At 39.3% G+C, this 25,775-nt stretch overlaps 1 protein-coding gene across 1 annotated transcript in view; it reads left to right on the top strand.

Moving 5' to 3' along the window:
* LOC132819564 (zinc finger protein 292-like) overlaps positions 1 to 24,670 on the top strand; it is a 199,920-nt gene extending 175,250 nt beyond the window's left edge. The window contains exons 6-8 of the mRNA XM_060831133.1: positions 1,620 to 1,756; positions 7,277 to 7,418; positions 16,366 to 24,670. Of these exons, the coding sequence (XP_060687116.1) occupies positions 1,620 to 1,756; positions 7,277 to 7,418; positions 16,366 to 22,860 (6,774 nt within the window). The 3' untranslated portion in view covers positions 22,861 to 24,670. The remainder of the gene's footprint in view (positions 1 to 1,619; positions 1,757 to 7,276; positions 7,419 to 16,365) is intronic.
* The last annotated feature ends 1,105 nt before the right edge of the window (positions 24,671 to 25,775 follow it).

Below are 25,775 nucleotides of genomic sequence, written 5' to 3'. Positions count from 1 at the left end.
CTGAAGTTCAAACTCTTATCCTGTTCTTGTAACCATAATTCCAACAGTTTTGTTTGCTCTTTTTTCTTTTGCCTCTAAGTCAAGCTGCTTCATTTTCAATTGAGTTTTAGCCATTTCCAAAGATTCTGATTACTTTTCCTGTGCCTTTAAATGTCAAGCTATTTCTGTGATTGCTGCTACTTTCTTCATATTGGCAACCCCAACTCCAGCTTGCCTGCCAATTCCAGTAACTTCTTGCTCACCTTTTGTAAAACTCCCAAAGTCACTTCTTTCGCCACCAGAAAGCATTTAGTAACAGCGTGGCATTTCTCTCAATTTTAATCTAACCAACCAGAAATAATAGAAATTTAAACAGATTTTCTCACCTAAGTTTTATTTTAAGAGCTAGGACACTAACCCCCAAATCTGTTTTGAATCTGGCCAAATCCGTTCAGATCCAGTCAAGTGCTGTTCATGAACCAGTCAAGCCCCTACTTGTTTAAATCTGGGACCTGAACTCCCAATCTGTTCAAATGCGAGAAACGAGCCCCCGGTCTATTACAACATTGAGGTCAAACCTCTCTGCTAATTAAACTAAAAACATCCAGAGAAGATTGCTTCGCCTCGTAATCTGCTAAAAATGTATGATTGAAAGAAGATCCCTGATTTCCACTGCATAAATAAAACATAAGTGAACACTAACAAAACTATCCCTTAGTTGACCGCAATTTTATTAATATGTTTCAAAGAGGCAATAATGGTAAATTAGCATTTAGTCTTTTAAAGTCCACACAGATGGTCTTCTTTCTTCAGCCAGTTTTTTTTCCCCCCTCAATCTGCTGTCTTCTCTTGGATGGTCTTCTTACTTTCTACTGAGTGTTTTTAGCTAACAAATGCCTTTTAAATAGATGGTGCATTCTGAGAGATTTCTTTTTAAGGTTATAACTCTCATTACTCTTGCCATCTCATTGGTCCGATATAGTTAATTTAAATTCAATTGGTTTTTGGTTTACTGGACATATTTTAAACAATTGGTTACATTCAAAAGCAGTTGCCTTAACGTTTTAAAATAAAATCCAACACAAGCTAATGTTAATAACCCTATTGCCAGTTGTTACTTTCAATTCTCAGTACTCTGTGACTCTGTCAACTCTCAGAAGCACATGCTGTCAAAATCTCAACTCTGAAAAGCACCCTGTCTCCCTTCAAGGGAGCATACATGCTTTTGATTTCATAACACCTCCCCACCACTTCTTCAATGCATATACCAACTATTTCCTAGCTACAATCAGTTCTACAGAAGGCTCACTGGACCTGAAACATTGGATCACAGGAAAGGTGGATTTAGTGGCAGATTCAAATCTACCTAAACTCTATAACCTTTTATAATTGTCTTGACTATCTTCATCCCCAATCCACCAAAAGTGACATTGCCTTCAGCCATCATGGTCTAACAAATTTGGCACTTATTTCCTAAAACTTTACTGTGTACCTTCTCAGATCACGACTTGTTTGATCTTCAGTTGCCATTTTTCCCAGCTTCTGGCTGGTAGTGTTCCAGAGATTTGAGTTATTGTTTAGTTGCTCTAAAAAGTGTTTTAACTGGAATCCACAAATACTCATTTGTCTTTCTATTTAAGATCTCAGCAGTTGACTGCAAGGATGCATTGGAGATGATATGTAACTTGGAGTCTGATGGAGAAGACAACCTGGCCCTCATCTTGTGCACAGCTTTCCTCACACGGCAGCTTCAGCAGGGCGATGTATACTGTGCATGGTGAGTCACTTGCCTTATGTGGAGGTGAATTACATGATATTACAGGAACCTCTAGTTTATCTGATTGTGTGAAGACTCACCTTTAATAGCTGGTTCTCAAGTTTCACCAGGTCTATGAAAGCAGATTCATCATTTCCAGATGGCTGATCTTTTCAAAACTGTTTAGCAATACAGAGATCCAGTCTCCTTTCAATTGGTGTTTTGGCCATGTCTGTATAACCTGATTTAAGTGTGTTGTGTTAGCACTTTTTTCTCTGATGAACTTTAAGAGTGCTAAACAAAGGAATTTTTTTTTTCATTTTAGGTGTTCAAAATCAGCATCAAGCACTTTCAAGCAAGAATTGCACGCGCAGATATGAAGTCCTCTATAGTCAACCTTATAAATGTGCTTTTAGATAACCTTATAAAAGTAATCCTAATCCATCACTGTAAATTTGCATTTGCTTTAATCTTATGACCTCCGTGATCTTGCAGTCTTTAGTGTATAGTTCCACATTGCAGATCAATGTGACCGCCAAATGAGCTCCCACAAACCCACCCAGAACAAGTTGAGACCATATCCAAGCTCCACTGATTAGTGTTGAGCCAGAAGAAAATAATTGCATACTAACCTACTATATCCCCAAATTTCCATGTATGTTAGCTGATTAAATTGAGTAAAAGTATCTGTGCAATTGGCATTAGAACCATAGTTCTTCAAGAGTCAAACAACTTGAATAATGAGTACACTAACCTACAATGAGTTAAATTGCGACTTTTTTTTTGCTTTATATCAACTATATTGTTTTTTTTAAAAGAAATTGTAATTATTTTCTCTGCTAACACACAGAAATTTCTTTTAGAGCTAATTTTTTATAGAAATAATTTTGTTTGAGTTTATTTTGTTCCCAAACTTCATCTTATTGGCAAATGTTATTGGTCTTTGTGTATCTGATTACAGTAAAAGGTTGCTAGTTTCAAAGGACTAATGTTTGTAATAATGGAAGTGATGTGGTAATGTTTCACTGTGTTGTATTAACAGATAAAGTCATGGTGTTTTTTGACTTGCTCCCTGCTCTATGTTCCCATATAGAGACCTGTGTTCCCAATGTCTGACACAAAATAGCACAAGTAGGAGAAAGTCACCCTCTACTACAGTGAATATATGATCCAGCTAGACCATACAAGACTGGGAATTGAAGTAGCAGAGGAAGTGTGCAAATAATTAAGAAGGCAAATTGACGTACTTGCATTGGAAATTCAGAGAAGGTTCAGTGGGCTGATTCCTGGGCTGAATGTTTTTACTCATGAGGACAGGTCAAGCAGGCTTGGCTTATATATAAGATGATCTTAATGAATCAGGAGATTCTAAGGGACCTTGACAAGGTGGATGCTGAGAGGATATATCCTCCTGGACAAATTGAGAGCTAATTGACATAGTTTTAAAAATATGGGCGGCACGGTGCCACTGTGGTTAGCACTGCTGCCTCACAGCGCCAAAGACCCAGGTTCAATTCCCGACTCAGGCGACTGACTGTGTGGAGTTTGCACATTCTCCCCGTATCTGCATGGGTTTCCTCCGGGTGCTCCGGTTTCCTCCCACAATCCAAAGATGTGCAGGTCGGGTGAATTGGCCATGCTAAATTGCCCATAGTGTTAGATAAAGGGGTAAATGTAGGGGTATGGGTGGGTTGCGCTTCGGCGGGTCAGTGTGGACTTGTTGGGCTGAAGGGCCTGTTTCCACACTAAGTAATCTAATCTAATCTAATCTAAAGTGTTTTTCCCATTTAAGACACTGATTGTCAACTTGTACCTAAACCTGTTGGTAAAATAGAACTTTATCCACAAGGAAAAGGGTATTGACAATTTAGGTGCTTTTTAATCAACCTGTTCAGACGTGTTATTGTATGTGGGACTTGAACATGGACCTCCTCATCCAGAAGTAGGGCCATAATCACTGTATCATAAGAACCGTAGACAGAGTTACCGATCAACCAAAATGCAACCCCACCCCCCACCCCCGTCCAACTAACCCTGTTTGTTTTTATTTTTGTATAATTGATGAAATCTTTCCCTAGCTCTGCCAGACAATGTTGCCCGCTAGTGGGCATCCATTCCTATCACCATCTGTGCATTTTTTCTATCTAGTAACCACCACCAGTAAGTGACCCATGTTTCCAATTGTATAATTTATGTGCAAAGCCAATTAAGGGTAATGCAAACCATCAAAGATGAGGGGGAGTGAGGAAGAGAAGAAGGGTGCTAAATCCAAAATGGAGCTGGAAGGGGTGTCTTGAATTTATCTTTTTTAATGTTTAACCTATTTTTGTAAGCAACCTGTTCAGAGATGTTGTTAGACACCACTGGAGCAGATGGGACTTGAACCTGGGTCTCCTGATCCAGGGATGGGTACACTACTAGTGCACCACAAGAGGGCCCTCTGTCTTGAGTTTATTGACTGTTCAATCACTCAATACCACCTGTTTCCCTGTTTAATTAAAAACTGAATAAATATAATCAATTAACCCTAGACAGCAGCATTAACTCTTGCTATATTGATGTGGATAAGGAGGAATTTATTTTCTCAGATAGTGTTTAGAATTATCTTTTCCAGTAAACTGGTTATTAATTACATTCAAGGCTGAAGTTGATGTTTGCTCGACAAGGATGTCAAGAGTTATGAGATCAGGTGGAAATGTGGAGTTAATATCACAATCAGATCAACTGTTACTATCAACCGTGGCTCAGGTTCAAAGGACTGAATGATCTTCTGCTCTTCATTTCTTATGTTCTTTCTTACATCTGCACCCCAGACCTGACTATTTAATCTTACATGTCCACGCCATTGTTTGTGCTCCACACAAGCTTCCTTCCACTCCCCCTTCATCTAACTCTATCTACATGTACTTCTGTTCCTTTCCCCTTAATATCTAAATGCATTAAATTATAGATACAGTACAGAAATAGGTCATCTGACCAATGTGCTTGTGCTGTTTGGAGCTGGATGATGAATTCCTTGCTCCTCTTCATTTCAGTAGTTTCTTTCCTTCTAATAATTTTCTTTTGAACAGTCCTTTGAATCCATTTCTGCCACTCTCTCACTCACCACATCACTGATCACCAAAACTCCTTCTTAAAAAGACAAGTTCCTTCTATTGCATGTAGTCTAGTCTATTTGACAGTCCACTTAAAAGTAGGGTCCCCTTCTACGATTAGAAGCAGTTTCTCTGTAATTACTCCATTATAAATATTTATGATCTTGACCACATTTTAATAAAGCTAATCTTGAGCTAATAAAACTATTCAGCTCAACTATACTTTGTCTGTCCGTTCTCATGTCCATCCTTCTCAACTTGGTTTGTCCATGCAATACTACATCTTTACGTTAATTATAAATCTAGTCACTAATCTAAAATTTCAAATAGGAAGACATGCTTCCTCATTGTATATCATCTCCGCTTTGATTAACAAAACTTCTTTTGAAATACATACTAACAATTTTATTTATGATGACATCTAATGAGCATGCAATGGAAGCATTTTTCTAATTATGTCCTATCAAATCCTTCCATAATCTTAAAGATCTCTAGTAGATCAACCACAACTTGTTCTCCCTGTGGAAAAGATTTCTAACTTGCAAGTCAAGGATATAATTTTAGTGCTAGTAAAGAGTCCTAGAGATGTACAGCATGGAAACACACCCTTCGTTTCAACTTGTCCATGCTGGTCAGATAACCCAAACCAATCTAGTCCCACCTGCCAGCACCCAGTCCATATCCCTCCAAACCCTTCCTATTCATATACCCATCCAGATGCCTTTTAAATGTTGCAATTGTACCTCTTCCTCTGGCAGCTCATTCCATACATGTACCACCCTCTGCATGAAAAGTTGCCTTGTAGGTCTCTATTATATCTTTTCCCCCTCACCCTAAATCTATGCTCTCTAGTTCTGGACTCCCCCACCCCAGGGAAAATACTTTGTTTATCCTATCCATGCCCCTCATAATTTTATAAACCTCTACCATGTAATCCCTCAGCCTCCAAAACTCCAGGGAAACAGCCCCAGCTTATTCAGCCTCTCCCTATTCTCCAACCCTGGCAACATCCTTGTAAATCTTGTCTTGAAGCCTTTCCAGTTTCGCAACATCCTTCCGATAGGAAGGAGACCAGAATTGTTCACAGTATTCCAACAGCGGCCTCACCAATATCCTTGTTAATCTACTTTTGGGCTTTATTCAGAATTTATCTATGCCTTTATATAGTAGAAGAACAAAAGAGAAATACAGGACAGGAACAGGCCCTTAGCCTTCCAAGCCTGTGCCATTCATCATGTCTTACTTAAAAGCCAAACCTTTATTCTGTCCATATCCCTCCCTAGTCATGTAACCGTCCAGGTGCCTCTTAAAGGTTGCCAACGTGCCTGTTTCCGCCACCTCTTCTGGCAGTTATCTCCAGGCTCCTGCCATTCTGGAAAAACCTCCCTCGCCCTGAACCTGTGCCCCCTTATAATTGAAACTTTAACCATAGGAAAAAGCTTCTGACTATCCACCCTATCTATGCCTCTCATAATTTTGTAGACCTCAATCAGGTCTCCTTTCAGCTACTATCTTTCCAGTGAAAATATTCCCAGTGTTTTTAACCCCTCGAGACCAGGCAACATCCTGGTGAACCTTCTCTGCATACTCTCCAAAGCTTTTATGTCCTTCTGGTAGTGTGGTGAGCAAAACTGCCCACAGTATTCTAAATGCGACCTAACAAAGGTTTTATGTAGCTGGAACATGGTTTGCCAATTTTTGTACTCCATATACAGGCCAATGAAGGCAAGCATGCCATATGCCTTCTCAATAATCTTACCCACCTGTGTTGCTATTTTTAGGGAACTGTGGACCTACAAGCCCAGATCCATCTGTATTTTAATGTTCCGAAGGGTTCTGCCATTTACAGTATAATTTGCACCTAAATTTGATCCTCCCAAATAACCTGAGCTGTGCACAATACTTCCAATCATAGTCTAAAAGCAGCTTATAAATAAGTTTCCCTGGTAATGAATTCCAGTGCTTGGTCTGCTTTATATTCTTGCTGTTGCTACTTGTCGTGATTCATGTATCTTTACCTCTACCCCATTTAGACTCTCATCCAAGAAGTGTGTGACCTCTTTATTCTTCAAATGTGCCATCTCTCATTTCCCCCTCTTTAAAATGTATGCACCAAATACTTACCTATTTAGTATTTTTGTTAATAATAATTCTTTATTTTATCAAATTTTCTTCAGTGTTAAGGTTCACCCTTCAGTTTAGAATCATTCACAGATTTTGAAACTGTTCTTCTGATTCCCAGTTCCAAATTGTTTATAGATTGTGAACAGCTGTGATTCCAGTGTCAGTGCATGTGGAGCATCGTTATCCACCAACTGCTATGCAGAGTAGCTACTCTTTTTTTTCTGTTTTGTAGCCAGCTAGCAATCCATGCTCCTCATTATCCCTTGACACCATATGCTCTGGTATTTTGAAATCAGTAACAACTAAATACTTTTGATTTCAGGGAACTGACACTCTTCTGGAGCAAACTGCAGCAACGGGTGGAGTCTTCCACACAGACCTTTCTGGAATGCTGTCAGCAATTCTCTATGTTGTCCAAAACAGTTTATCATATATTCTTTCTTATTAAAGTCATACAATCAGAGGTATGAATAATCTATTGTGCAAAATTCCATTGCATGCTATGTTTGAGAACTATTTGTCAGTCATTTTTGCTTTGAACATATATATTAGCAAAAACGTTTGGTTATGAGGGCAAAGAGCAAACTGTTGTAAACTGGCCCATGTTATCAGCAGTTAAACACCTAGAGAACCTAACTTCTGCAGATTGTACGGAGATAATTACAGTAAGAGTAAAGAAGTTGCACTCGGGACACCTTTCACATTCTCAGGATTTCTAAGAACATTCCAAACCATTTCTTTTGAAATATAATCATAATTGTTTTGTAAGTAAGTATATGTGTAGAACAAGATCCCACTACAGCATATTAAATAACTGCCAGCTTGGCTTTTAGGTAATTTAGTCAATAAGGTTATAGGTCTAGAAAATTTAACTGCCCCCTCTTCAAAAGGCCCAAATGAATCTTTCATAAATAGTTGGAGGGTAAATAGACTGACATTTTTAGTATTTTTCCGAAATTTGGCAGTTTGGCATTGCAGATCTGCGGACTACATTGAAGTATTAGCTTAGGTTGTGCGGAAAAATCCTGATTATGTTGGTTTGAATCCACAGTCTTTGACTCAGGCTAGAGTACTACCAAGGCTAATATTAAAAGGTGGATAACGAAATTGATTTTGTACCCAAGACAGTCATCAAGTAGATGTTACATTAAGTAGGTACAGTTTTGTAACATTCTACGTAACTTTATTGAAGTCAATAATTCTCAAATCATTTTCTGTTCATTTTTGTATCCTTGGCAATGGTTAGCTAATAATATCATATGACAGCCATTGCCACACATGCTGTGATTTGAATGTTCAAATTATAAATTTACCAGTTTGGTTTAGAAAATGATAACCTATTGTATGGATACTTTGACCAAGGAAGCACCTTGGAATTAAACAAAAAGGAAACTGCATTATTGGAAATTTGAGGTGAAAATAGTGTGTGTTACAAGTAGACTATTTGAGACAGATTATTTATTAGAAAGGGTCACCGGACCAGAAATGTTGACTTTAATTTCTCTTCCCAGATGCTGCCAGACCTGCTGAGCTTTTCCAGCAATTTCTGTTTGTTTTTGGATTTACAGCAAACGCAGTTCTTTTGGTTTTTATGGATTATTTGAAGAGCCATTTATTATTCCGAACCATTTGAAGAGTGCACATCTTTTTTTTTCTCGATGTTTTTGGATCTGCTATGTATTTTTAGAATTTCCTGTTTTCGTTATACTGTTTTAAAATTGACTGCTTTGGCAACTACATTTCCTATTGCCTTGGAAACAAATTTTGCTTTTTCATGTTATTCCTAACTAGATCAACTATTTTCTTTATGCTTGAGTGCACGTCACTGACGAGCAATAAGAGCATTTATTGTCCATCCCTCAATTGCCATATGGTTTGCTAAGCCATTTCAGAGGCCAGTTATGAGTGAACCACATTACTGATCCACGTATAGGCCAGACCAGGTAAAGTTGGGAGGTTTTCTTTCACAAAGGACATTAGTAAACCAAATGGAATTTTATAGTAATAGTTTCATGGTCGCTATTACTAAGTTTAACTTTCAATTCCAAATATTGTTAGTTGAATTTAACTTCCATCAGCTACCATAGTATATTATCTTGGACATCTGAATAATTAGTGTAAAAAGTGAGGTCTGCAGATGCTGGAGATCAGAGCTGAAAATGTGTTGCTGGTTAAAGCACAGCAGGTCAGGCAGCATCCAAGGAACAGGAAATTCAACGTTTCGGGCCAGAGCCCTCCTTCATCCCTGATGAAGGGCTCTGACCCGAAACGTCGAATTTCCTGTTCCTTGGATGCTGCCTGACCTGCTGTGCTTTAACCAGCAACACATTTTCAGCATCTGAATAATTAGACTAGTGACATTACTATTCAGTCGCAGTCTCTCCATTCGAAAGGCTTAGAAAGGTAATAAATGTTCAGTATATTTTTAAAATTTATTTATTTTTCCAACTTTTATTTTATGCACTGAATACATTGCAAAAGTAAATGTGATTTTGGATAGTATCATTCATATTCTTAGGACATAGTGGAGTTCATGACAACAAATTAATCATGTTAGACTTTTGAAAAACAGAAACGGCCAGTTATCACACAGGAGTGCCCCTTACCCCCAACCGACCGAAAAAACTTTCTTTCAGTGGTTTCAGTTTGTTGGTTAGGTATTAGCCAAGACATGCATCCTTCTGTATCGCAATATTTTTAATGGGTTAACATCATCTTCATTAGTGTCCATTAATTGGAGGTGCTGGTCTTGGACTGGGGTGGATAAATTTAAAAAATCTCTCAACACCAGGTTGTATTCCCAACAGATTTACTTGGAAGTACTAGCTTTCGAAGTGCTGCTCCTTAGTAAAGTAGCTGATGAAGGAGCAGCACTCTGAAAGTCAGTACTTTCAAATAAACCTGTTGGACCACAACTTGGTGTTGTGTGATTTTTAACTTTGTGACAGTTTGGATTGTGTCAAATCCCAAGAATAAGATGGTATTGATATCATTTAATGTCTATACATGCTATGATCTTTGAGCAATTCACTGCACTTATGAAGTCTTCATAATTGTACCATAAAATATCAAACTTTAAATTAATTCTGAAAAGCCTGAAGTGAAAATTTTGTTTTATCACTTTCTACCACAAAGGTGAAAACTGAGAATTCTGCTGAATCCTTGGAGGAAGCGTTCATAAAGTCAGCCTTATTTTAGAGTACCTAGTCCAACTGACCCAAATACTCTTCATAACTTAGTGACATTCCTGTTATTTTTTTGTTGTTGTTGTTGTTGTTGTTGTTCAGTCATCTGCTTCTGTAAGGAAATTTGGTAATGTTCAGATTGTCATTGACACCTAAGTCTTGGTTCTTGGACTTGATATTTCAGAAAGAAGGAAAATCTTCTATGTATCTTCTATTCAATGAATGGTCAAATGCATTGGTTGTCACATTTTAATGTGATATGCAGTGGACCTTTTAAGGGAGAAAGTTGATGAGATAAAATTAAGTAGGTAAAGTAGAAGGTGTCTTGTATGGTGTATAAACATCTATCGTTCTGTCCTGCAAATTCTTATCAAAATTGTGTATTTATAGAAACTTGCAGCATAAAAGGAGACCATTTAGCACCTTTTTGAAATGACGTTGTGCTTAGGCCTTATCTCTGCTTTTTGTCTTAAATAGAATGCTGAGTAATTTGTGAAGTTATATTCAACTGCCTTTCTATAAATATTAATGGAATCAGCTTCCCAATTTTTTCAGATAAACTGTTCCAGGTCCTGAGCACACTCAAAGTTTTCCTTTGCATGTCTGCATGGGTTTCCTCCCACAATCCAAAAAAATGTGCAGATTAGGTGAATTGGCCATGCTAAATTGCCCATAGTGTTAAGTGAAGGGGTAAATGTAGGGGAATAGGTCTGGGTGGGTTGCTTTTCAGGGGGTCGGTGTGGATTTGTTGGGCTGAAGGGCCTGTTTCCACACTAAGTTTTTTTGAAAAAAAGGGCCCAGCACTCATCCATATAGTACATCACTGGACACCGGCCTCCAGTCACACAGCCTTCTACTGCCACTCTCTGTCTCCTCGACCACTCATCCAGTTTTGGGTACTGCTGCATTTATTCCTAATTAACACGCTTTATGCCTTTACTGAATTACTTCCAAATGTCCATGTATTCAAATCTACTTTGAATAACCCACCTATTATTTCATTAAGGAATACATTCAAGTCTGCCAGATATGGTTTACCTTTTAATGAATTAACTTTAGTAATACTTGACTAATTTGTGTCTTTTCCTGATCGAAAATGTTTCTCATCCATTGGACTAATTGGACTACAGTGTCCTAGTTCAATCTGTTCCCTTTTCCTGAATATTAGTATAACATTGGCACCTCTCCAGTCCTCTGGCACTACTCCTTCAATCAATGAAAATTAAAGGATTGAGACCACACCTTTGTTATTTCTATCTTTACTTCTTTCAGCAGTCTAGTAATAAAGTTATTCAGGAAATATGCTACCCAATCTGTGTGAGATAGCAAGAGGGATGCCTTTTCGGCTCCTATCCAGACAAAGTTCCGAGTGTGTGGTGTTTTCCCCTTGTATGTCAGTTTCATAGATTTGCCTATATGAAGGAGAAGAATGTAATTCAAAGTAACAGTAGTAATCCGAGTGATTGGATTGTTGTCACAACTTCTTTTTTTCCATATTCCAAGTGAAAGAAAATTGCTGAATGAACGGTTTTTGTATTAATGTACGTCTGATATGAAATTTACCTTGTGCTCCGTGAAATCAACCATACTGTTCAACTGGTCTTTAAAATGTATGTTTTGTGAGGAGGTAATTTCCTGAGTAGAATAATAGAATATGATAATGCAGGTAGACACCATTTTGCCCTTTGAGCAACAACCCTCTGAAAAGCTTCCCAACCAGACCCATCTCTCACCTCAACCCCATAAGCCTGCATTTACCATACTAATCCACGTTGCCTGCACATCCGTGGACACTTCAGAACAATTTAGCGTGGCCAGTCTCTTTTTTTCCATGAGAGGAAACCAGAGCATCAGGAGGAAACCTATGCAGACAAGAGGAGAATGTGTAAGCTCCACATACCATCACCCAATCAAATTGGAATCAAACCTTGGTGCTCTGAGGCAGCAGTGGCTAACTAATGTGCTATCCCAAGTAGCAAATGCATAATATTGTTCTTGAGTGAAAATGAATTCTGGATACTGATTGTATGGGAAGGCACGCATGGTATACTTGAAAGAACTAGCATCCTGAAAGTTGTACCATGTACACCTTGTTGGTACTAAATCTTTAATCATGCTATGTGGAGACTTTTGGGGGGCAAATAGAATAAATGTTAGTCAAATGTAGTGCAGAGGAAGATGGCAGTGGTTGTTTGACATCACAGTAATAGGATATATCTGTAGGAGTTCTTTGGGGGTAGATATTTGCAAACAGCCTGTTTCAGACATCATAACTGGAGCATTTGTAAATTGAACACCGGCTGCCTTGCTCAGAGGTGGGGACACCACCATTGTGCCTCAAGAAATAAGTTTCTCAGGGTATGTACTTTTAATCAGCTTGTTCAGATATATTGTGACGTATCTCGAGAGCAGGTGAGGTTTGAACACAGGCCCTCTGAATCAGATATAGAAACACTATTATTCTGCCACAGCATCCTAATTATTTCCTGAAGGTGGGTATTCTCTAATCAGCTTGTTCAGAGATGTCGTTACACACTTCTGGAGCAGGTGGGACTTGAACCTGGCTCTCCTGGTCCAGATATAGGGACATTACTATTGTCAGAAGAGCCGTTAGTTTCTCGGGGTAGTGTGCTAGGCTCAATCATAGTCAGTGCTTCATCAATAATCTTCCCTCTAACTTGAGTTCATTGCAATGTTAAGTAACATTCTCAATCCTCCGATACTTCAGCAGCTCCACCCTGGAGGCTTCCTGCCTCTATTCCTGATGAAGGGCTTTTGCCCGAAACGTCAATTTTCCTGTTCCTTGGATGCTGCCTGACCTGCTGTGCTTTTCCAACACCACTCTAAACTAAACTCTGGTTTCCAGCATCTACCGACCTCACTTTTGCCAGTAAGGTCTGGACAACATGTGTGCCATGTAGATGTCAGCTATTTCCATCTCCATGAAAAGATAATCTAATCAGCAGCCCTTGATGTTCATTGGCATTCCCGTTGATGAATCACTGACTATCAACTCTTTGGATGTTACAGTTGACCAGAAACTGAACTGAGTTAGCCATATAAATACTATATTACAGGAGCAGGTCAGAAGTTGGAATTCTTTGGTATATAAGTCAACTGCTGATCCAGCAAAGCCAATCCACAATCTACAAGACATAATTCAGGACTTTGATGGGATGTTGCTTATTTGCTTAGATGACTGCTGGAGAAAGTGAGAACTACAGATGCTAGAGATCAGAGTTGAAGAGCGTGGTGCTGGAAAAGCACAGCCAGTCAGGCAATATCCGAGGAGCAAGAGGGTCGACGTTTTGAACATAAGCTCTTCAAGAATGAAGGGATGGCCCAAAAGGGCTAACAGATAGATGGAAGGGGGTAGGGCTGGGGGTGAAAGTAACTGGAAATGCGATCGATGGGTGAAAGCGATAAGTTGGAGAGGAGGGTGGAGCGGACAGTTCAGGAAGGCAGTGCTGAGTTGGGAGGTTGGATCTGGGGGTAAGTGAGGGGGAGGGGAAATGAAACTGCTGAAATCCACATTGATCTCATGTAGTTGGAGGGTCTCAAGGCAGAAGATGAGGCGTTCTTCCTCCAGGCATCAGGTGGCTAGAGTTTGGCAGAGGAGGCTGCCCAAGACTTGCATCTCCTTGATGGATTGGGCGGGGGTGTTAGTGTTCAGCAATGACTCAGTAGATGACAAGTGTGGAAGTACAGGTGAATCTCTGTCAAATGTGGAAAGATCCTTTGGGGCCTTGGACGAAGGTGAGGAGAAGTGTGGGTGCAGGGTTTCGCACTTATTGCGGAGGCAGGAGAGGTGTCGGGAGTGGAGGGTGTGTTGGTGGGGGGCATGGACCTAACAAGGGAGTCGAGGAGGGAATGGTCTCCCTGGAACACAGGGGTGGGGAGGAAAATATGTCCCTGGTGGTGAGGTCTGTTTGTAGATGGCAGAAATGGAGGAGGATGATTCCGTGTATCCGGAGATTGATGGGGTGGAAGGTGCGGACCCAGGTGGGTTCTGTCCTTGTTGTGTTTGGAGGGGTGGGGTTCAAGGGCAGAGGTGCAGGAATTGGAGGAAATGCGTTGGTGGGCATCATCGACCACATAGGAGGGGAACTTGTGGTTTTTGAAGAGGGAGGCTACCTGGGGTGTTCTATGGTGGAATTCGGAGCAGACATGGCAGAGACAGAGGAATTGGGAATGAGGGATAGCGTTTTAACAGGACGCAGGGTGGGAGGCAGTGTAGTCCAGGTAGCTGTGGCAGTCAGTGGGTTTGTAGTAGATGTCCATGTTAAGTCAGTTGCCAGAAATGGATGAGAGGTCCAGGAAAGGGACTGAGGTGTCTGCGATGCTCCAGGTGAGCTTGAGATCGGGGTGGAAGGTGTTTGTAAAGTTGACGAATTGTTCAGCCTCCTCGTGGGAGTGTGAGGTGCCGATACAGTCATCAATGTAGCCAAGTATAAGGTGGTGAATGCTGCCAATGTAGCTATGGAAGATTGGGCTGTTCCACGTACCTGACAAAGAGGCAGGCAAGGCTGGGGGCCCTTTTGGGTGCTCATGGCTATCCCTTTAGTCTGGGAGAAGTGGCAGAATTCGAAGGAGAAATTGTTGAGGGTGAGAACCAGTTCAGCCAATCGAATATGTGTCAGTGGAAGGGTAGTAGTTGGGTTAGCAAGAAAAGAAGAAACGTGGGGCTTGGAGGTCTTTGTCATTGCAATGCATGTGTGCAGGGACTGGATGTCCGTCGTGAAGATGAGGTGTTGGGGGCTGGAGAAAGCAATGTCATGCAGGAGGTGGAGGGCGTTGATGGAGTCCCGAATGTATGTATGGAGTTCCTGGACCAAAGGGAGCAGGACAGTGTCAAGGTATCCAGAGATAAGTTTGTCTTAGTCTGCTGCTGCCCCACCAATGGGTTGACCAGGGCAGTCAGGTTTGTGAATTTTGGGTAGGAGGTAGAATCAGGTGGTGTGGGGTTCCTGGACTATGAGGTTGGAGGCTCCTGAGGTGATGAGATTGTGGATGATCTGGGAGATGATGGTTTGGTGATGGGAAGTGAGTTCGTGGTCAAGGGGGCAGTAGGAGAAGGAGTCCGTGAGTTGGCACCAGACTTCAGGGATGTAGAGGTTGGTGCATCAAACTACCACTGCGCCCACCCCCTTTTGTTTGATGGTAAGGTTTGTTTGGACTGGAGGACCTATCCATCTTCCTTCCCATCTATCTGCTCCCCCTCCTGTCCAATCTATCATCTTCACCCCCACCTTCATCTACCTATTGCGTTCCCAGCTACCTTCCCCCAGCTCCTTCCCATTCATCTCTCAGCCCTTTTGCCCCCCTTTCAATTCCCGATGAAGAGCTTGTGCTCAAAATGGCAACCCTCCTGCTGCTTACATGCTGCCTGACCGACATGACTGCATCTCCAGCAACATTCAAATCCAGAACAAAGTCGTCACTTTTGATTGACATCCCATCTAAAACCTTCGAAGTTAACTCCCTATACCACTGATGCACAGTAGCAGCAGTCCTTCTACAAGCTGCTGATTAATCAGATGTTCTGATGGGCTGTTGTAAAGTTTCCATGAATCTTGTTCCTTGTTCCCATTAGTTAAAGTTATTAATCTGGGAATTACCGGTACTTAATGTCTATGGCTGACACAGGTGTTTTTGGCCAAGTAGGAAGTTTATCAACTGATAATTAATATGTAGATGCTGCAATACATGATTCTGGTTAAAAATCAAGAAAAGGAAAATTTTGCAGAATTTACAGGGATAGAAGAACCAACTGGATAGATCTGTCAGTGGTATGATTCTGTTAGAATACATGTATTGCAGTGAACAGGCTGTATGTCTCTGCTATATTCTATAAATTGTGCTAAAGCACATCCACAGCTAACTGAACTCATTTTCTGGCAAATATACACAACATTTGATCTCCAACTCTGTTACTACAGCCATAGAGGAGGTCAAGTTTTCTATTAATGAATTCTGCTAACAAGGGTGCCACATCTGTGCTATCTATTACATGTTTTAAGTATGTAAAATGTCTGTTATATCAGTTGTATTGTGTTTTGCACTGAAGGTTTTGACTTTTCTCAGCAGCTGATAGCTATAATCTATAATGAGTTAAGATAAAAAAAAAGTTAAAACCTTAATTTATTTTTATCACAAGTACATACAGCATAACGTTTTATCAAATCTGAGCAGTAACTTTTATATAAGACTGTGTTTTTCTTCACAGGCAGGAGAAGCTGGACTGTCAGCTTGTATTGAGCTCTGTGTGAGAGCACTACGCATGGAATCAAATGAAAGTCCCACAGTGAAAACGTCAATTTGCAAGACAGTATCATGCTTGTTACCTGATTATTTAGAGGTCAGACGTGCATGCCAGCTTACCGAATTCCTGTTAGAACCTACGGTGGAAGCGTATTATGCAGTTGAGACTTTATACAACCAGCCAGATCAGAAATATGACGACGAAAATGGTCCAATTCCTAACTCATTGAGATGTGAACTCTTACTGGTTTTAAAAACACATTGGCCATTTGATCCTGAATTTTGGGATTGGAAAACTCTGAAACGCCATTGTCTTGCATTGATGGGCGAGGAAGCATCCATTGTGTCTTCCATAGATGAACTTAATGACAGTGACCTCTTTGAAAACAATGATAGCCATCTTGAAGTTGCTCCAAAAGAGCATTCACTGAACGGACTTCCTAAATTTTACAGTGATGTGATAAAAGTACAAAATACTTCATCTGAAGAAATCGAAATTAAGGAAAAAGATAAAATTGAGAAAGGTGTGGTGTCTGCCAGGTTTAAAAATTGGCAGGCCTACATGCAGTATTGTATATTATGTGACAGAGAGTTTCTGGGACATCGAATTATCCGTCATGCTCAAACGCATATAAAAGAGGGAAACTATTATTGCCCCATATGTGCCAAAAGTTTTAAGAAAAAGGAGATTTTTGTTCCACATGTTACATTTCATATTAAGCAATCTTGTAAAGAACGACTGGCTTCTATTAAACCAAAAAGAAGAGTTGGAAGGCCTCCTAAGAACTTGACCGATATTAGTGTTCCAAGTAAAAAGATATTGGAGATAGACAAGCAGGAGCATCGTCCAATAAAAAGGAACAGCATATATAGTGAGGATTTTGTCGTCTTCAGTGATAGTGATGGCTCTGATGATGAGGGCAAAGACAAATCATACAAACCTGCAATTATGATTACACAAAAAGTGGACTGCACTGAAGATTATAACTGCCCTGTAACTACCTGTACAAAAACATTTAAATATTTTAAAAATTTAATTGCACATGTGAAAGGTCATGGTAATGAAGAAGAAGCAAAACAATTTCTTAAAATGCAGAGTAATAAAGTTGTATGTCAGTATTGTAGGAGACGTTTTGTCAGTGTTTCTCACCTTAATGAACATTTGCAAATTCATTGTGGCCCTAAACCTTATGTCTGTATACAGCTGGAATGTAATGCAAGCTTTGGTACATATTCTGAATTGGTAGGACACAGGAAAGTGCATGCATTGTTCAAAGCTAAATGCATGTTTCAGAATTGTGGAAGAGTTTTTACTGAGTCTTATTTGTTGTATGATCACGAAGCACAGCATTACCATAATTCCTCATATACTTGCAAATTCTCAGACTGTGGAAACATTTATTACTCCCAGAGTGAATTGCAGAAGCATGAAGTTGGTCATGTCACGCAGGCTTGTGTGAAAATTGAAGCTGGAAGTGGTTCACCTTTTGAAACAAACCAGCTTGCTCCAAATAGAGCTGATCAGATAGACCAGCTATTGAAGATGAAAGATGAGCCATGCAATCAACCTGACACTTACCAGAATGGTTTTACTACTGATTGTGTTGCAGGTGAAATTGTTGAATCCAAATCTTCCATGTCAGAAAAACTAAATGCTTTGCCATCCAGCAGAAAACAGTGCAATCTTCCAAAAGCCACCTACACTGGTCTGACTGTGAAGAATGAAGAGATCAATATGAATCAAACGCATCGTGTTTTGCCAAAAGCAATGTTTAAAGGGGAGGGCACCCTTATTTCCCCATTACCTGAAGAAACTGAACCTGGTGAAGTAACAAAATCGGTTCAAATGTTCAGCTGTAAAGTTGATGGCTGTAGTCGAAGCTATGCTTCATCACGCAGTGTCAGTAAACATATAAAGGCTACGCACCCTGAGTACTATGAAACACTGAAGAAACAACAGGACTTATCAAAAATCCAACAAATTAGAAATCCCTCAAAATGTCAAAATCAGGAAAGCCCTCCAAGCTCATTGTGTTTTTCAACTGAGGAACACTTGGATATAACACATGAAAGCACCTTGAACACAGTATGTGCTATGTATCAACCTATTACCAGTGTTTTAACAGTTCAAAGTGATCGTGTATCCCAATCCAGGAAAAAAAAGCACACGCACAATAAGCGTGCAAAATGGCCTGCAATAATCAAGGGTGACAAATTTATCTGTAGCAGATGCTACAGAGAATTTACAAATCCTAAATCTCTTGGTGGTCATTTGTCACGTCGAGCTATCTGTAAACCTTATGACAGAAAAGAGAGTTCTTCAGTTGTGGAGCAGAAGAGTGGACAGGCTTTATATAAAACAGAAAAGGTTATTTCACCAGATGCATTTGTCCATCAGGAACCTGAACCTCCCTGTGTCACAGATACATTCTTGTCAGGGGAAACATTTCTTCAATCATTGGAAATGGCGGACCATACAGCTCCATTTGCTACCCATGAACTTTTTCAACCAACACAGCAGAACAGCTACAGTTCTGCATTTGGGCCAAACAAGAGTCCCCAGGTCCCTGGTCTTCCTGGAACATTTGAGACTGCAGTAATTCAACAAACCTTTCAACCTAATTTTGAAATGAGGACTGTGGAGGGCAGCCCCGTCAACATCAGTATGCCACAAGCACTAACAACTATCTGTAGCCCAGGTTCATTTGTGGCTGGTGAAGACTTATCACTCAGCACTGAAGTCCCATCAATGATAGATTCAACTAAAGGCTCAAGGCCCTATTCACCTTGCGAGCCCTTACAGCAGGCACTCGAATCCAGTTTTTGTTCAGGAGCAACTTTTGTTGACAATGAGATTGCCCCTCAAAATTTGGAAAGCAGTTGTGAGCCAACTATCTTTTTCACTAATGGCACCCTCCCTAGCATTAATAGCAATCATAACTCCTCTCTCCCTGAAGACTCTAAGGCATCAGATATATGCATTGCTGAACTGCTGTTGGCCTTGCAAAATCTAAATTTGGAATATGACAAACTTTACAAGAATGATGCATCTTGCCCGACCTCAAGTTCAGGGACACCGATTTCTTCCATGAACATCATGACACACACATCAATGAGTAATTGTATCAATGCTCCAAACACAATCAATAAGTGTTTGACAGACGCACAAACAAGTACATCAATGCCAGCTGCTGAAAATGGCAAAGAGCTGAAAGTGAATCTCATTAAGCCATTTATCTGTCAGGAAGGTGGCTGTATCTATAGTGCAATGACTAAAGATGCTTTGACCAACCATTATGTCAAAGTGCATCAATACTCCAAGGAACAGATAATGGAAATGAAGATGTATCAGACCAGATTTGCTCCATTTCGATGCCATGTTCCTAACTGCCAGAAAACGTTTACAAGAAATTCTAATCTCCGAGCCCACTACCAATCGATGCATCAGGTAACACGGGAACAGCTAGTAAAACTGAGAATTAAAAGAGCATACTGTAGGAAATCAGATGGCCCTCATAAAGCAGTAGATAATGTACCATCATCACAGGAAATCATTTCTCAACCCAGAAGTGATGGGTTGCAGGAAAATGAATCCAGTGAACTGCATAAATTGGAACCAGTAACTGGACATAATGAGATTAATTCAGAAATTAATCTCCATTTACATAATTCTCCGAATGCAAAAACTGTTCTTTATAACCACACAATGTCTCAGAATAGCTCAGTGCTGTTAGCAGATCTTCAGGATTGCTCAGCAATATCAGCACAACTTCAAAATGATTTGACTCAATCAGTAGTGCAGCCGGATGCCTTAGCAGCAGGGTCTCGGGATACCCCAATGTTACTGGCAGATCCTCAAGATGCCTCTGTGTTGACAGTTGAATCACACAGTAGCCTTGCACCAACAGCAGGGCTACCGGCAGTTGCACCACTTCTGGCATGGCCACAGGATGTCTTACTGCAATCAGTGGATCCCCAAAATGTCTCACCAGGATCAGAGGGGCTGCAGGATGTGTCCTTACTGCCAACAGTGGAGGAATGTGTTTCACCACTACCAGCAATACCACAAACTGCCTTGCTGCCAGAGGTACAAGGTATTACACAACTAGTATCAGGACCAGCAAATATCTCATTACTATCAGCAGGGCTCCAGGATGTCCCAATTCTACCATTAGAACCACAAGGTCTCTCTCAACCAGCATCTGATTCAGCAGATGATTCATTATTGCCAGCTAGGCAACAGGATGCCTCACCAGTGCCAGCAGGGCTGCAGGGTATGTTGCCGCCTGGTGAATCACAAGAAGACTTGGTATGTGAAGTCAGAACAAAAGATCCCTTCCTAGACTATGAAAGGCCAAAAGATATCTTGCTGCATCCACCAGATAGGTCAGTACAAAGAAGAAAATGTATGGGACATTTGAAGCAAGCTAAAAAAGCTGGAAGTACAGTGAAGTTTATGAAGATGTCAGCAGGAGAAAAGAAGTGCAAGAAATCAATTACTAAAATAAGAACAGAATGTAACAGTAATCGATTTCACAAACCGTACAAATGTGTCCACAAAGATTGTTCTGCAGCTTTCACTATTCAGCAAAACTTAATACTCCACTATCAAGCTGTGCACCAGTCTGACCAACAACATCTTCACTTACAAATCAAACAAGAAACCACCAAAAACGCTGCTGTCCAAATGAAAGAATTTCAGTGTCAGCTTAACGATTGTTGTAGAATTTTCCAAGGAATCACAAACCTAATTAAACACTATTCAGAAATTCACAATCTCACTTTAGATGAAATGGGAAAAATAGTATCCTCTGTCAGTGAAGGAAAATTGTTTCGGTGTGACCAAGCTGATTGTGTTTCTTCTTTCACTGTTTTCTGGAGTTTTATTAAACACCTTATGGTAGCGCATGGCATAGATGTGGAAAGTCAGCAAAGTGATATGGACATAACCTGTTTTAAATGTGACTGTGAAGGCTGTGATCGGACTTACGCCACTCGATCTAATCTTTTAAGACACATCTTTACAAAGCACAGAGAGCTTCATCGGTCTCATTTAATGAGACCAAGAAGAATCATGACAGATCAAGAAAACATTCCAAGAACAGCCAATCAGGATGATCTCCCTGATGAAAAAAGTTATTTTGCCCCTGAAGAAAATGAAGACCTGACGAATCATGGTAAATCTAAACCCATATCAAGGGAATGTTTTACTACAGATAGCAGAAGTATGAAAAGCGGAGAAGTTGATTGTAATAAGTCTTGCAGCTCTAGAAAAGTTGCTAAATATACTTTTAAAAGTAAGGCCCAAGCTTTGGATATATGTAACAACAAGTCTATGAGAGAACAATATCCATGTATGTTTAAGAATTGTTCATCAGTTGTCACCAGTGAACGCAGCCTAGTAAAACATTATAAGATTCATCACAAAATTTCTAATACATTTGTTAGTCAATATCACAAGCATCTGGTAACTTGCAGGAAGCATGCTAGCATCCAAGACAAAGAAGCAACTAAATATATAACCAACCATGAAGGAGGCCAGGTAGAAAATGCTGTCCATAGAGTGATTCAACCGCAAGCCAAGCTAAGTGAAACTGAAATTTTAAATGAACAACTAGAGAATGATAACTCTTTTAAGACAGCTAATGAAATTTCACCATTGTTTAATACTAAACTGATTGCAAATACCTTTGCTTGCATTAAAACTGAACAGGAGGAAACTGTAGAGATGATTGCTGAGAGTAAAGTGACTAATATAAATAAACATCAGTCTTGTAAAAAACGATCAAACAGTCACCTGACTCTTTCAGACACAGAAGAGCACATTGAGAACACAAAGAAAAAGAATGCAATAATGGACAATTCTGAGAATCTGTTGGAAGATACAATCCAAATTTTCGATGAGAAAGATGTTTCACCTTCAAAACACATCCCATGTATTCACAAGGCTCACCGCCACAAACCTTTTGACTTTAGTACATTCAAACCCATGGGATTTGAATTTTCATTCCTAAAATTCCTTGAAGAATCTGCTCTGAAACAAAAGAAAAATGCTGTATCTGATAAAAGTCTATATCACACTTGTACTCTTAACACTGAGAAAATGGCCGATCATGGTTTAGTCTCATCGAGTGTAATGTTAAGTGATGAGAGTAATTCATCAGCAAGCTATCCTGTAAAGGATGACAGAAGTTCAAGAGTTCCTATTGACCGCACCAAACAGTCAGATGCAGATACATTATGTATGGGAACTACCAATTTTGAATCTCCATTGTCTCTCCACATACTTAAGAACATAAAAATAATAATGGACAATTCAAACTCAGATTGTGTTGAGCTTGCTGAAAAGCAACTCCAACGTATGCAACCCACAGTAGTGCTTAGCCGAGTAAAAGTAGACTTTAATATGCTGGCCCAGGTTAAAAGTGTAAAAGAAAGAATGGCTGTAAAAAGTACATAATTCTGTAACATCCACTATATATTGAAGTAAGGGTAATTTAGAAGCTGTAATTTGCTTTCATTTGGTCCTTGCTAGTAATCAAACCAAAAGGATGCCTTGTAAATTTTAACAAAAGCATGTTTATAAGTGTTCAGCTTTTTTAAGTTTTTTTTAAAAATAAACACAAACTAACATGGCAATAGCCATGTCCATTATATTCTACAAAATCCCTATGGGACAAATTGTAGCACAGAACAGTTGCTCTGTTTATGTAAAACAAAAGTCACAAACTGATGTCAGACAGTTTTATATGGCGGAGGTAGTGTTACCTTGATTGACTGTTATGGAAGTCTGTACATTCTGTTAGTGACTTTGTAGATCAGCATTGCTGAAGCACGCTGGCAAAAGCTTGAATTGTCATTATCTATATATTTGAGATTGTCACCCGTTTGCTACAAATCCTTTCTAATCCCATAAACACATTCTTTACAATGTTGGGCAGAGGTATAATAAAAAAAACTTGCAAAGATCCAAATAGTTTTTATTTATTTCAATAAATTATGCAAATGTTTGCTACCATTTTTGGTACAACTGCATAAAAGATATTTGAAGTCATATTTGTTTTTGGAGTAAGGAAGAAAAAATATGTAATGTTTGCAAATAATTCATTGTGTGTAATCTATGGAATACTCTCTCATCTAACTCGCAATGAGAGTTTTGAGAACAAATTCTAGCAAAACCAGTGGTCTATTGTAACCAGGTTATTGGCCTTCAAGAAGCATCTGTTGAAGAAACCATCACTTTTCAATAAATTCCAATTTAGAGATGTTTTCTCCAAGTGTTACTTTCCCTATAATGGAATGAAAGATCATGTTAGTACTGTGTCCCTCAATTATGCAGTTAGTACTATGCGGTTTCAAATGTTTAAAGGCACTCTTAAAAATACCTGACCATTAAAGCTTAGGGTATTACATTTTTTGTGTGAAGTCAACACTGAAGAATAGATGTCTTTATTTATATACTGACAACTGTTATAAGAAAAAGATAAGTAATTCAGTTATAAAGCTCAGATGTTTAAGCAATGGGATCTGAACAGTTGATCATCTGAGTGCTACTGTGTGTGTGTGTGTATATATCTGTGTATAATTATATATAGTCTTATTGCTCAGAGCTTTGTTAAATGAAGTGTGTACATTTGAAGTTAATTGTTTTGCTTCTGAACTTACCCGCCAATATTCAGTGTCTGAATAATCATTGGTAGCAATTCAAAGTATTAATCTGGCCAGTGTGACTTAATAAAAGCTAAAAGAACTGCAAATACTATAAATCAGAAACAAAAACAAATTGCTAGAAAAACTCAACAGGTCTGGCAGCATATGTGGAGAGAAATCAGTTCACATTTTGGGTCGAGTGACCCTTCCTCGGAACTGAAGTTCAGAACTTGATCCAAAACATTAACTCTGATTTCTCTTTACACGTGCCAGATCTGCTGACTTTTTCCAGTAACTTGTTTTTGAGGCAGTGTGAATTAATATTGTTTAGTTGGTCACCTTGGTTTTCATTGATAACCAGCACAGTGTTACAGCATACAGACCATTTCATCAAACCACAGGACCGCCTTGATGTGTACGACTGTGCAATGCACCTTGCCAAAGGATTATTGAAAGCATACAATATGGTTTCGGGAAAAACAATTTCTTTTGTATTATAAAACAGCCTGTAATTGTGAGGAAACATTCCTTTCTTTTGTATACCAGTCTATATAGTTGTCCTCATTTATAGATTTGAATACAGTATTATTGTAAATACTGCAATACGGTATTAACTTGAATTGGCATTTAGATGACTAGAATATAAAATTAGATGTCAATCTGAAAATGCTTTTGTTTTATTAAATTAATATAAAACACAAAATAAATCTGTTTAAAAATATTTTTAATATTGTCCTCCATTGTCACATTGATTTATCTAATGGTCCAAACTTGAAATGCCAACAAGTTCATGTTTTAATTTGATATTTCTTTGCATGGTTTCTTTGCAGAGTTTTATCCCATTCTGCAACTGCTATGTTATCTAAGCCATACGGGATGAGATTCATCACTCCTTAGCAAGGTTTACATCTGGAATATTTTACTGCATGTTGACTGAAATGAATTAAATGTATCTAGCTCAGTGCCAGTATAATACCTCTAATTTTAAAAAGTCAATAGTACATATTTCCTCCATTCTAAATTTTGGAACTTTTTCCATTTACTGCTCATGTTAACAAGAATGCTAACATTGTCATTAATAGCACAGCTTCTGATGTATCTGAAAACCACTTAACAACCACCTGTTGAAGGAGCAGTGCTCCAAACGTTACTGCTTCCAATTAAACCTGTTGGACTATAACTTGGTGTTGTATGATTTTTAACTTTGTATACCCCAGTCCAACACTGGCATCTCCAAATCATGACTTAACAATTCAGTTTTCCAGAAAACTTGCATCCCGCAAGATGACTTTATTTAGAAATAATTAGCCAACGTTGCAGATTTCGAACCACCAAAGAAGCAAGTGAGCAAGTTAAATTGCATATAGAAGGGGACTATTTCCAAATTGCCCATGTAAAAAGACTTTCAATTACTTACCTCAAAAGAACTATTTGTACTAAACCCAAATAATTCACAAGCTGTAAATGCTCACTCCAGTCCTGATGAAAAGTTATTGACCTGAAACATTAACTGTTTTTCTCTCTGTGTGGCCATAGCCTGATGAGTTGTTTCCAGTATTTTCACTTTTTTTTCCAAACGGTTTCTTCACAATGCTGCTACCCAGTGTGGCTCTTTAGGATCGCATATTCAACCTTAGCATTATCTATACCAGAAGTAAAAACACAAAATAATAGCACCTCTCAACAAGTCAGAGTAACAGCTTTTAAGCAAGACTAGAGTCAGGG

The sequence above is a fragment of the Hemiscyllium ocellatum genome, chromosome 10 (genome assembly GCF_020745735.1).
Source record: "Hemiscyllium ocellatum isolate sHemOce1 chromosome 10, sHemOce1.pat.X.cur, whole genome shotgun sequence".
NCBI lineage: Eukaryota > Metazoa > Chordata > Chondrichthyes > Orectolobiformes > Hemiscylliidae > Hemiscyllium > Hemiscyllium ocellatum.
Note: the sequence above shows the minus strand (reverse complement) of the source record. Positions and strands in the feature narration are given on the sequence as shown.